Genomic DNA, 13618 nt, shown 5'->3' on the forward strand with positions numbered 1-13618 from the left:
ATCTGTAGGTACCTTGCAGCCTTTACCCACCCCGAGCGAACCATGGACCCATTTGTCCATGGATTTCGTGGGGGAGCTTCCCAGATCTGAAGGCATGTCAGTTATTTGGGTGGTGGTCGACCGTTTTAGCAAGATGGCCCACTTCGTGCCTTTGAAAGGACTCCCCTCGGCCCAGGAACTGGCCGATTTATTTATCATCCATATCTTCAGGCTACATGGCATTCCAGAAGTCATAGTATCTGATCGGGGAGTTCAGTTTATTTCGAAATTTTGGAGGGCATTTTGTCACTTGATGGGCATGAAATTGTCATTTTCCTCAGGGTATCACCCACAGACAAATGGCCAGACGGAGAGGGTCAACCAGTCGCTGGAGCAATTTTTGAGATGCTACGTTGCTGAGGCACAGAATGATTGGGTGAAATATTTACCTTATGCAGAATTTGCCCACAATAACTTAAAGAGTTCGTCCTCAGGTTTCTGCCCATTTCAGATTGTGACCGGTAAACTGCCTAAATTCTCCCCACTGCCAGTTGTGGCCACTCCGTTCCCAGCCTTGGAGATGTGGCTGAGATCATTTAAGGACATGTGGTGGATCATCAAAAATAACCTTGTAAAGGCATTCCAGAGTCAGAAAAGTCAGGCTGACAAGAGACGCTCGTTGGAATGGAAATTCCAACCAGGAGATTTGGTTTGGGTGTCAACCCGTCACCTGACCCTGAAACAACCCTCGGACAAACTTGGTCCCAGGTTCGTGGGTCCGTTTCCAGTTACTAGGAAGATTAACAATGTCACATACTCCGTTGATCTTCCCACCAGTATGCGTGGAGTGAGGTCTTTCCACGTATCGCTTCTCAAACCTGCAGTCCAGGTGGGTCCCGCCCCCCCTCCTCCTGTCTTAGTCAATGCCCAACCCGAGTATGAAGTGGAAAAGATTATAGATTCACGTACGGTACAGAACTCGGTGCAGTATCTCGTACAATGGAAGGGGTACGGCATTGAGGAGAGACAATGGGTACCGGGGAATCGCATGCATGCGGACGAGTTAGTGAAAGAATTTCATACTGTACATCCAGAAAAACCTGGAAGGAGCTGTCCGGAGTCCACTCCTCGGGGGGGGGGGGTACTGTGAGAAAGCGCGGAGGAGCCGCCGCCATGAGCCAGCGGCGGGCGGCTCCTTCCGCACACAGGAACTTCTCGCACGGAGAGGCAGCCGCCTCCTCGCATCATGAGGCGGCTGCCTCTGTGCATCAGGCCGCAGAACGCGGCGAAACCGCCGCGCTGAATGCGGCAGATAGCCAGCAGATCCCCGCTGCGGGGACACCGCAGAACGGGGCTGCTGTTGCTGGGACTCATAGTCCCACAAGATTCAGAGTGACGCGCGCGCGCGCACTCAAACATAATTTATTACTCTCAGGGGAGAGTCAGCTGACCAGGCAGGTCAGCTGACCATAGCTTCACTCCTCATTGGTCCAGCACTTAGGGAGGTGCTGGAGAGGGGATATGTGTATATATACTGCTGGCTGTTCATTTGTTCCTTGTCTGGCGTTGCGTTCACATACGTGGGAGCACCCAGATCCGTTAGTCAGATCCGTTAGTGTGCCGGGACCAGCTGGAGCTGTAATCCTACACTAAGATAGATTTGTTGATAGCTTAAAGTACTAGTTTGATTGTGATATTTGTTATGACTTCTTGCCTGCCTTGACTACTCTTCTGAACTTTGATCTTGTACCTCGTTATCTCTGATACACCGTTGCCGAACCCCGGCTCGCTCCTAGACTCTGTTTCTGCCTCCTGATTCTGTACCCCGATATACCTGATACCCCGTTGCCGAACCCTGCCTGTACTTTGACTCCGTCTCTGCCTCTCGATCTTGTACTTTATCTGTCTGTGTGTGTACGACCTGGCTTGTCCGACCTCGAGAACCGACCTCATCATTGGAGGAGGTTCTTCGTTCTGTTAGTAACCCTTCCGCCTGAGGGTGACTTTCAGAAGATACTTCCTGCTAGCAGTCTGACTCCTCCCGCCTTGGAGAGCTCAGGGTTGCGGAAGTAATCTGTACAGTACGTCTTACTGTACTGAGGCCTAGTCCTCTAAGTGTTACTGTTACACCAAAACACTACACTCTACTCCGGTGAACAGAGGTTAGCTGGTATATTGGATTATCGGTGATACTGCAGATCACACATAATCTGGTATACGTCTGTATTCCCCGTGACGCTGCAGGTCACCGGTAATCAGACCTCTCTGTGCTTCACCGAGCGTTACAACTAGTCAATTTCATGGAGATATCTCATGAAGGGTCAGTTTACAGTGTGCCTGCACATTATTTTAAATGTTAGTGCTATGCACAGCCTTTCAATTGCAGCACAGATGCCATTTATTTCATCGAATGGGAATGTATATGCTGCATTGTATGCTAGACTGGAACTGTAAAATCAGAGTGGCCCTATTTAAGTCAATTGACTTCTGCACTTTCTGCAATTTATTGTGTTTAAGAGAGAACAAGAGACGAAGCACCCTCATGTATTTTATTACATTTATCAGTGGGAACATGCCAGTAAACACCTACACTGCTTTTAGTTTCATTCTTATCTGCTTAATTAGTCTATTAGCAGGTGTGATAAGAATCCCCGACTGGCTCAGTCTAGGTTTGACCTGGAATCATTATAGCTGAGTCACTCTTCTGTGGAGTCTCTTCAAGCCCAAGCCTGCCACCTCCTGGCTCAGATGTCCTGCTTTGCATACTGAGAGCTGGGATGACATGGGAGGGGCTGCTCCTGCTGAGAGAGAATCTCTGAAACAGACAAGTGTGGCTGCAATATGATCCCTGTGTGCTCTGTGTGCACTCTGTCTGCATAGATAATGATGATGACTGCAGTTTCATTCCTATGAGAGACACTTCCTACAGGCAGCTGCACATCATACCAAAATGAAAGCACACAGATGAAAGGCTGCAGAAGCCTTTCTCATATAGCCTAGATAGCAGCCTAGTCTCATATAGCCTAGACAGCACATCCAGAACAACTCATAACCCGGAAGGAGAAGGGATATGAGCCGGCGGCCATATTTGATTTTTCCTGGAGCAATAATGGATAAAAACACTAAAAAAGGCACACCAGAGCGGCGAAATTATCAGGTAGAGCATTCATTCTTTACAAGTTATCGACTGATATGTTTATTTTGTGTGAAACGTTCATCTCTGGTTCCCTTTAGGTGCAACCCACAACATTGGCACTAAAAGTGTGACACATAAAAAATGTAAAAGTTCTTCCTCACTTGCACCAATGTCCTTAGGTTACTTGCAAAATGGGACACTAAGTTGCACATCACACTTCTAACGAGCAGATGTGAATGTGCCATTACAATATAACTGCTTCTTATGCAATTGTATTGTTATTTTCATTATTGTTAGATGCAATACAATGTCCCAGGGAGAAAGTAACCTTTCTGTCTTCTTCTGTATCCTCCCACTCTTCTTGTCTTTCCATTGTTCCTTCTGACTTTTTCTATTATGTTTTGATTTTTATTTTTCTCTTGACTCCTTTTCACTTTCTGTCCTCCTTCCTTCTCCTTTAACTCTTTAATTTGATTGTTTTTCCCTTTCTGCCTCTTTTTCTTCTCCTTCATCTTCTTTTTCTTTGTTTTGTCCCTCTGATCCTTTGCATTGATTCTCATGTTATTGTTGTAGTTAAACATACATCCTATCAGTTTTTTCACAATCATCCTAATTTGGATTATTTTAGTTGTATTTTTCTGGCTAGAAGAGTGATCTAGTTCAGCCACTTGTTTGTATTATTTATTTTATTTATTTTTAGCCCTGCCAGCTTGTGCTTTATCCATCTGGATTCTAGGCAGGTTCTGGCTTCCTGTAGTGTAAGAAATGAAAAATGTAAACAAAGCATATTTTTGCATTCACTGATAACAGCTGGCCTTGGTCATTTAGGGCATCATGGTATAGTAAATCCTGGTAAAATAATTGTGTGATAACATGACACAGTTATTATTAATTCATGCAAATGAAGCAAATGCACTTCCAGGCCATGTACACTAAACCCAGCTTGTCTGAATGTGCCAGTGCAAAACAGCTCTATTTACCAAATGCCCTGGGGACCAACATAGATTTCCAGACAACTGTACATGATTATAACCGTGACCACTGGGCTGTTACCATCATCACTGTGCATAATACTCAGCAAGTCACATGCTAGAGAACCAGTCTTAATGCTCACAGCACTAAATATAGTTACAGAGAAGATACATCCTCATTTATTTAATTAGAACTCTAAGCTAAAATACTAAGTAAAATTCATTAGTTACAGCTCTTAGATATATTTACTAATTGACACCGTTAGCCTTAGCTTGTCACTGGTCACAGTCCTTTCACAGTCGTTGCCTGTCAATAATAGTAATTTCTGAGCAATAGTACAGCTGTAAACGGTAAAAGTCAACATGTATTTAACACGTCAAATCCCACTTGGTCTCCCTTAAAATGAACTTTTGTTTAAAAATTTGGACAGATTTAAGTGTGGGGCATGTGCACAGCTTGCGACTGGTAAGGGCAGGGCTTGGGTCAAAGTGTACCCATTTCTGTTTTGGTAATGTTGAAGGATATGAAAAAAGGGTGGACGGATCCAGAGAATCCAAGAACTGAAAAGACACAAAGGGAACAAATGCAAGATAAGTGCAACCACCAAAAAGGCCTGGAGAGAAAAACCTGCCACCAATCACGATCACTAGTTGAGTAGGCCCCAGCCATTTGGCACTTTTGTGTGGGTTCTATTGACCTGAAGAAGCATGCAACACCCATGAAACGTGTTGTCTAAACCTATTTTTTGTGCAATCAATTTTATGAAGTCACCTTGAGCTGTATTGGCTACTTTGACACAGCCACTCCCTCTTCTTTTTAATCTGTTTTAGTTGTTTTATTATTATTTTGTGAGCCTTCACCCACCAGTATTAGAAAAAAAAAAGGTCCATGTTTTCAGAAATCTAACTGGGTACTTACTATACCTATTAAAGGAAATATGCAGTGGAGACTTTGTAGGCTGATATGTTTTATCTGCACAGTGCACACAGTTCAGTGCCAACTATGTTCTCAGCACCGAGGCAGTTGCTCTTTTTACTGGCAGAAACCGTCCAATCACAGCTGGCAATTATGGTAGATATTTCCCCTGTTGTCTGTTGCAGGATCATTAGAGATTCTATAGTGATTGCCCCCTGCGATTGGAAAGTTGCTAATCATGTGGGACACACAAATATTATATACAGTACTATTTTATCTTTGCACAAAACAAACAGAAGCACACTTTCTGATTTCCAAGTCAATTGTTATATTTCAGTGGAACACAAACTTTTCTTCTTAAACACTGAAGTATAGTTTGAGATAGACACATTTTCCTCCTTCCAGAAGATAAACTGAAGGCTGTCAAAAGAAGTGACGTGATTCTGCAGACGAGTAGATTGTAGTGTACAATTACCTGCTGTATTTGATGTTACTGGCCTGGCCTTTGCTTCTGATTTGGTTTCACAGAGAAAGTCATCAATAGAAGGGCTGAGAAGAGGCCTGCTTTCTTGTTGTTCATTCACCAACTGGAAATTGAAAAGAAAAATAAAGAAAAAATGATAAAAAAAAAGTGTCACTGTAATCAGTGGAAGAAACCACGGGGTGAAAATTGAAGCTTGCCGAAGAAAAACACTATCCTGTTTTCTATATATTGATTTTATTTCTACAGAACCAATGAGATTACTTTATTATCTTGCAAATACTACCATGAAGAACACTTGGATGACAATGAGCGTCATAACAAATTACCTCAGATGAAATACCTACTCGTTTATAATTCCAAATGTCTTCCTTCTAAAATACTGAAAGGGTATGTTTATAGTACCCTAGATTATAGTTGTGTTTATATTTTTATATATTTTTGAAAATAAAATAGAAAGTAAAAAATAGCTATCTCTTTAGCGATCAGTCAGGTGTCAATACTCCTTTTGTTGCATCATTTCCAGGAATAGCATTAAAATGGTGAATACTTGTTAATAGCATTGGTAGTTGTATCTGCTGTATTAGTAAAATAAAAAAATATTCTAATTAGCCTAAGCCAGCAGTCTGCCAATAGGATTACAAATCAAAGTTTCTAGCAGCTGGTCCAGATAACCAGCAACTGTGCTCATTACTCGGTAATGAATACAATCCGTAATTATTATGATAATTAGCTTCCACCTCTTGGTGAACTAACATGTTAGGAAAGAATTTCAGTCATCACAAGCCTCACTTAAAGGAATACTATCGATTCACATATTTTTTTCAATTGACACAGGAATTGTTTGGGAAGTGCTGCTAAGTACTGGTGTATACATTTTAGTAGCAACTTCTTTGTTTACTGTTATCAATATACATTCAAACTTTACTGACGCCAAAACTGACGGCTGACTAAGCCATGAGTAGAGGGGAAATTCCCATCACACTTGATCAGTTAACTCTATGTGTAGCTCTGTGTGTGACAGAGAAGAGAGCTCCCAACAGCTGCAGCTCCTGTGTCCTGTGTTTCTGACTGACCTGTCTGAAGAGAGCAGAGGAAATGTAACTTAATTCTCACAGCTTTTCATACTGTTTTTGCTTTCAGAGTTTGATATGTTTGATATTTGCTTTCTGTAGTCTGATATGCAACTCTGGCTGTGCATTGAAGCAGACACCCCTTCTGCAATTGATTTGTCCAAATATAGCTAAATCCTACCCTCAATAAATTACAGCTTTTGCCTCTGATATTTAACACGAAAAGTTGGAAAATGTTTACACAGCTACTTAGACATTATTTGTCCACTGTCATTTTAGAACACTTGGGTATCGATAGTATTCCTTTAATAAATCAACCCTGATAAACATGGTGGTAAGGCTGCTTTCTCAGCGCACTGACCACCCTGGCAATGCTATCTGCCAAAAAGAACTACTGATGAGGCCTGGTGTGTCCATGCAAAGAGTAAGACTTGTTAAATTTGCTTCTGATTTGGGGGACTGAAAGTGGCTGCACCCAGCTTTTACTTTTGGTCAGAGTAAACCGGTTAGTAACCCTGTCTCCAATGCAGCCTTGCTATCACTTTCTGTATTTTAGTACCACTCCAGGTACAAGTTTAACTAAAGATATCCAAAACATGTCTCAAAGGAGGAAGTAATTCAGATCCTTTCGTGTGAGGGTGGGGAAACCTTTATTGGGGCTTGAACATAAGTGAGAATTTATCTCAGTCAAGCTTTATGGAAATCACATTTTGTTTATATGGACATCAATTAGTCCCCAACTCCCCAATTCAAATCCCTGCCCTGCACAGAGTTTGTATGTTCTCCCCATGTCTGCATGGGTAGCCTCTGGGCACTCTGGTCTCCTCCCACATCCCAAAAACATACAGATAGGTCAATTGGCTTTACCCTAAATTGGCACTAGACTGGGATGGACATACGACAGTTGGGAGGGTTAGTGACAAGACTATTTACACTGTAGAGTACTGAAGATGTCAGCAGTATATAAAGATCAGTAGAAGATGTCAGCAGTATATAAATACCAAATAATAATTATAATAATGACACTGTACACATTTAAACATGCTCCTCCCTATTCTTTACTATTTGTATCAGTTATTACAATTAATCTTTGCACACACTGTGTTCTCTTGTTAAAAATACAGTTTTAAATAATGTTAAAAAAAGATTTCCGTCACCAAAAAAAAATAAATACATAACACTGTACATTATGCAATGAGCTTTAATGAGGTCTGAGTAGCTTTTTCATGTCCCCTGCTGGGAAATCAATAATAGGTAGCTAGACTCCAAAATACCATTATTGATCTTACACCTTCTGTAACAAATAGACATTACAAGCACCTATGCCCATCATCCTCAGGGATCTTTCAGAGGACTACACGGGGAAGCTCTCCTTGATATCTGATCCCCCATGCATGAGATTGGCAGCAGGAAGCAATGCCAAGGTAAGTGTCTTCTCACCTCTCCTCTGTTCTAGCAGCGATCCTAGTTCTCCTATCAGTATAGCAGCCTGCCTACTTTGTCTGTATGTGCAGGGTCCTGCCTTGATGATGTAATCATGCCAGAATCAATTTCATGTGGCTGGAGGAGACCAGCTGCACTGTAGCCTGCAAGGGAAAGCGATGGAAAGGAGTTGGGGGTACCTCAAGACCACCAGGAATAACAATAAGGGCACATAGCACATGGGCCACACCATGGAGACCACTATTAGGAGTGCACATCATAGGGGCTACTCTAAGGTGGGCACTGCATAAGGAACACTGAGAGGGACAAAACATAGTGGACATAAAATAAGGTATCACAATACAGGGTAAGTACTATTGGGGGGGGGGCTCTATGTAGGGTGCTATAAATGAGAGGTAACTATGTATAGAAGCACTATAATGGGGGAACACTTTAATGGGGGCCCTAAAAAGAAGACATATGGAATTGGGACATGTAATAGGTGCACCATAATAGGGGGACTGCAATCAGAACCCAACATGTGACTACTGAAATGAAAACACTGTTTGACTACCTCATATTGCCATGTCCACTTTTCAGACCACACACTCTAAATAATAAAATACCAATTACCCTCCCTCTTAACCTTTATTACCTATTTTCACCATATATGTTTTTGAAATTATTATTATTGTTCAAAAAACGAGTACATTATGCAAGAAAATAAAATAAAAATACATGTATTTCAAATTCCATTATTGTTACCATACAATGACAACATTAAAAAGCTCATGCAATCCAATTAATTAGAACTAGTTAAGATGAGAGCCTATTTATTTGGCTATCACAGATTTCCACTTTACTTTATGCCCTGATTAGAGTAAAGTCATTAAACATATACACCACAAATGCAAATTTTGGTCCATCTTTGTTTTTTACAGGTGCCCCCATGTACACCAGGGATTTGGGGGCACACTGCCTAATAATGGGGTGGGGACACTCTGCCTAATTATCCTTTTGTATTTTGTTCTGTGGAAATCTACTGTATTATAGCTTATGTTTGCATGGGGGTGGGCTGATTCTGCCTAATAATATTTAGGTACTTGAGAGGTATCATGTCTAGTACTTGTAATTGGGCTAATCATGTATGGATTGGGCGAGGGGGGTGAAGGCTGGGGCCAGTTGTGTTTGTGGATGGGGGGGGGGGGGCGTTCTGCCTAATTGTTTCAGGATTTAAGGGGGTCTCTGCCTAGCATATGTGGGCATTTAGAGGGAACTGTGCCTTATTATGTTTGGGATTTAGGGGGACTGTGCCTATTTATGTTGGGGGATTTGAGGGAGCACTGTGCTGAATTATATTTGGGGATTTTGGAGGGACCACGCCTAAATTAACATTTAGGGGGATCTCTGACTAATTATGATTTTTGTTGTGAGGAAACACGGTTATGCATGTGTTTTTGCATTGGGGAAGGAGTGCAGAGGAAATGCTACCCAAGGTCCTGGGCACACTGTCGCATTGCTGAGCAGATTTTATTCATCAATGCGAATCAGTGTGCAATATACAGGGACATCAGGCATAGACAACACTGTCTGATGGGTACACTTAAGGCCTGTTTCCACTACGCGCAGGTTAGATGCAGATTGGATGCAGAAAAACTGACTCCAATGAATGCCTATGGGAAAATCTGCATCAGAAAAATCGCGTTTAGTGGAAACAGGCCCATAGACATTCATTGGAGTCAGTTTTTCTGCATCCATTCTGCATCCAATCTGCATGTAGTGGAAACAGGCCTGCACTGCGCAACTGTGCATTCTGACTGGTTTCACATAGTAGTACACAGTCAGAATGAGCCAATTTGCTGATAATGAGAGACACACTGCTTATTGGTTTCCTCCTGGTGCCCAGAGGTGACCCAGATCCTCCAGGATCTTAGCAATACCCCTGCACAAGATCCTGTGGTGCTATGATTGCAAGAAATTAGTAAGTAGTAGCAATCAACATAGGATACTTCCTACCAGTATGTGGTTTACTAATACCTGGTCTTTACTAACGCTGCACGCTAACTATTAACAGGATAGGGCTTCATCTGATGCCAGAGATCTTCTAGGTAGTGATATTACAATTTATTTACTTCATTTTGATACTGCAAAATGTCACTTTTCATAATATAAGCCACCCAGGTGTTTATACTTTTTTTGTACATTTATTTATGCAGTTTTAAAATCAGATACAGCTTCATAATCAATTGGACAATTTTCAAGTTTCATATACTGTATCTGTATAAAATTACAATACAATCTAGCTAATTAGAGATGCAGGAATATACTCTATACTCAAACACTGTACTGTCACCATGCTTACAAAGCAGTGAAATTTAAACTTGCTAAAAATCCTATACATTCCCAGCTGGTTGCAAATTTCAAGATCATTTTTAATACTATTAAATTAAAGAGTGGCCTGTGTAGAAATGATATATGTTATATCAATTTTATTATATCAATTTTCAAAGATAGCAGAGTCACTTTTTAAAACAGATCATTTGGAAAAAAGTAAAGTTTTATACTTAAGTATTTACAGCGTCAATGAGAAATAGTTTAACTATGCATTAACTTTAAATAGCAGGATTTGTACAGGACTGAAACAATTAAAGACTGATGACTTGCAGGATGCACAGAATGGAATCAAATGCATTCTTATGGGAAGCTATTTTTAGAGCAGATGCCTATTTTCTGAGTAAGACATTCAGGTTGTATCAAGCTGCAATCTGCAATGCCAAGAAATCTGCCGGGGGAGATGGGTAATGTCACAGGAGATAACTAAGGGTCAGCTAGTGGAAGAAACATTGTGCAGGTCTAGAGATATATCGTTTCACAGTCACTAGCCTTGTCAAAGAAACACACTGCCGATCAATATGGCATCATTGTCAGAATGAAGGTGAGGAAATGGAAGGGAAAAGTAGCTCTGAAATGTGGAAATGAAAAAAGATGAAGAAAGATATTTTGTTGAAAAGCTGCCATACAAGTACTTTCTCCACTTTAAGCCCAACTCAAGTCAAAACTTTACTTTTCAGCTTTAGATTTAGATTAACAAGGTAAAACCTGCGGTAACGTGGGTTTATAACTTAGTGCCACTTAAGGGAAAAGCTAAATATTATCTATATACAGTTTATATATATATATATATATGTATATATATATATATATATATATATATATATATATATATATATATATATATATATATATATATATATATATATACATATACAGTATATATAGTTGGGGTGTGTGGGTGATAGCAGAATATCGGTTAAATATATTGATTACCTATATTCTATTACCATTATTTCATGCCCATTACCGTCATTTTTGCGCCAATTTTTCCTCACAGTGCGATTATAGATAAGCCGTTTATGCTTAACATTAACTTTCCCCTATCTATGCCTAACCCCAGCCACCCCACACAGACTCCTAACACTCAAATATATTCAAATATGAGCTAACTATCGACGTGAAGATGGATCGGGGATCAGCGGCGAACAGCGAACGTTAACCGATCCATCTCTATTATCTTGGTAACAAAGGGGCAAACGATCGTTTAATCTGATAAAATTATCACTGCTGGCAATGGGGATGGGTCGCTCAGTGATCTGTCATGACGACTGCAAACTCCGCACATTGCTAAACATCGTTTAACTCTCATTAAATTATATTATGTGATGTTGCAAAAATAATTGTTCATGGTGAAAAAGTCCCGTCGCGGAAAAAAAAATTGACGCAAATGTTGCATCGTGGGTACGGACTTTTAGGCACACTGATTGGTCCAGAGATACCTTGCACCAATCATTGCCTTGGAGGGGGGGGGCATGAACAATAGAGATGGCCCGAATTTGTGACCACCACCTGGTCCCTTGCGAGAGTCTCTCGCTTTCCATCTGCAGCACCAGCCCCGGCCAGGCTGTTCTAGGTTTGAGGCGACCCACTGGAGGAGCTTGAGGCGCAGCGGTAGATTTAACTACTAAATGTGAGTGTGATAAGTTTTTTATGTGCATAATAGCATACCCCATTTAATGCACTACGCTCTGCTCTCTATTTCTTTCCCTACCCTCTTGTTTTGACAGTTATTGGCACCAACCAGTTCAAGAGAGCAGCGCCGAGTGCATTCATAAAGGGCCAGTGCTATTTTGTTTGAGCGCAAGTTTTCTCTTTCTTTCAATAAACATTTTTTTTTATCCTGAGGAACCCCTGCATTTATTTTGCAGGAGGCACGGTCTTTAAAAGTAGGTGAGGTGGTTTATTTCACTACCCCCTATTACACTGACACTCATTTTACTGTCTCCTTATCCTAATGCTTTTTATGAATATTATTATTATTATTATTATTCTATCCCCCAATTTAGAGCTTCTTTTTATAGTACCCCCTATTATAATGTGCTTCCCCCACAATGGGGGAAAATGCCAAGGAACCCCTGTAGAGTACTCAAGGAACCCTTGTTGAGAAAACCTGGTGTATACTAAAAATAGTGTTGCTGCATCTTACCCTGTCAAATTTTTCCTGGCCCTAATCCAGCCTGCTGAAAATGGTGTTGACATTTTGCCATTTCATAGTTAGTACCAGAGCTGTGCCCAGTCTTTCTGCTAAGTCCCTTCTCACCCCCTCCCTGCAGAGTCATGCTGTTTGCTCTTGTGTGTAGAGACAAGATGATCACAGAGAGCAGCTGTCGTGTCTGTGTACACACCACTTAAAAAAGGGGGCTGAGGACATAGGTAGCAGAAAGGCTAAGCAGCACTGCAGATCCAACCTTGCTATTATTCAATTTCAACACAGTTTTCAGCTTGCTGGATTAAGAAATATGAACATTTTTACAGGGTAACAGCAACAGCAACAGTGCTTTTAGAACACAGTTTATAAAGGCTCCTGTTTGTGAATCAATGTAGGTGCTTATGGATGTTAAAAAGTAATTTTCTGTTTTATGTACCCAGCTACATATGCACAAATAATGAGAATTGAGAGCATTCTGTATACCAAATACTATATTGCTACCGTAGTTGCTAATATGTGAAGTCTGAACTTTTAGGAAATCTTAGATGGGTAAAAATTGGAATGGAAAGGGTTTGTTTTTGTTCATAAGCAGTTAAACACAAACAGGTTTTGCAGAACTGATATATGCTGTGCCAATGTAACAAATAGAACACTTTACATGATGTGATGCCAATATATTTGTCCTTGGTCACGCTATTCTGTTTTGTATTAACTGTTCTATTGATCGACCTATAATATTTATAACAATATGAAGATGTTCCAGATCTTTTTACAAATACTTATGGATAAATGGGTAAATAACAATCTTAAGAAATACAAAAAATAAAAATCAGATCAGTGGACACAGGAATATTAAATGGATGTGATATGTCACTGCCAATATGAGTTATAAACTTAATATGCAGATAGTATACACATGATATTCCTATCATTGCTCCCACTTGTTTTGACATTGATATAAAGCAGACTGCAATTCCACAAAGTTGTCTAGAAAGAAGCCACTGTCCCTTATTTTATGACATGGCAATTACCACTTCAGCCCATATCTGCCAAGATTGCAGAGTACTGTTGGTACGTACAGGAAGGGCAATGGGGGC

At 40.7% G+C, this 13618-nt stretch overlaps 1 protein-coding gene across 4 annotated transcripts in view; it reads right to left on the reverse strand.

Moving 5' to 3' along the window:
* The window catches only part of PEX5L (peroxisomal biogenesis factor 5 like), a 281043-nt gene that overhangs the window by 83838 nt on the left and 183587 nt on the right, over positions 1-13618 (reverse strand). For all 4 annotated transcript variants that reach the window (XM_068281072.1, XM_068281070.1, XM_068281071.1 and 1 more), the window contains one exon: positions 5478-5589. In XM_068281072.1, the coding sequence (XP_068137173.1) occupies positions 5478-5589 (112 nt within the window). The remainder of the gene's footprint in view (positions 1-5477; positions 5590-13618) is intronic.

Source organism: Hyperolius riggenbachi, chromosome 4, assembly GCF_040937935.1.
Source record: "Hyperolius riggenbachi isolate aHypRig1 chromosome 4, aHypRig1.pri, whole genome shotgun sequence".
Taxonomy (NCBI): Eukaryota; Metazoa; Chordata; class Amphibia; order Anura; family Hyperoliidae; genus Hyperolius; species Hyperolius riggenbachi.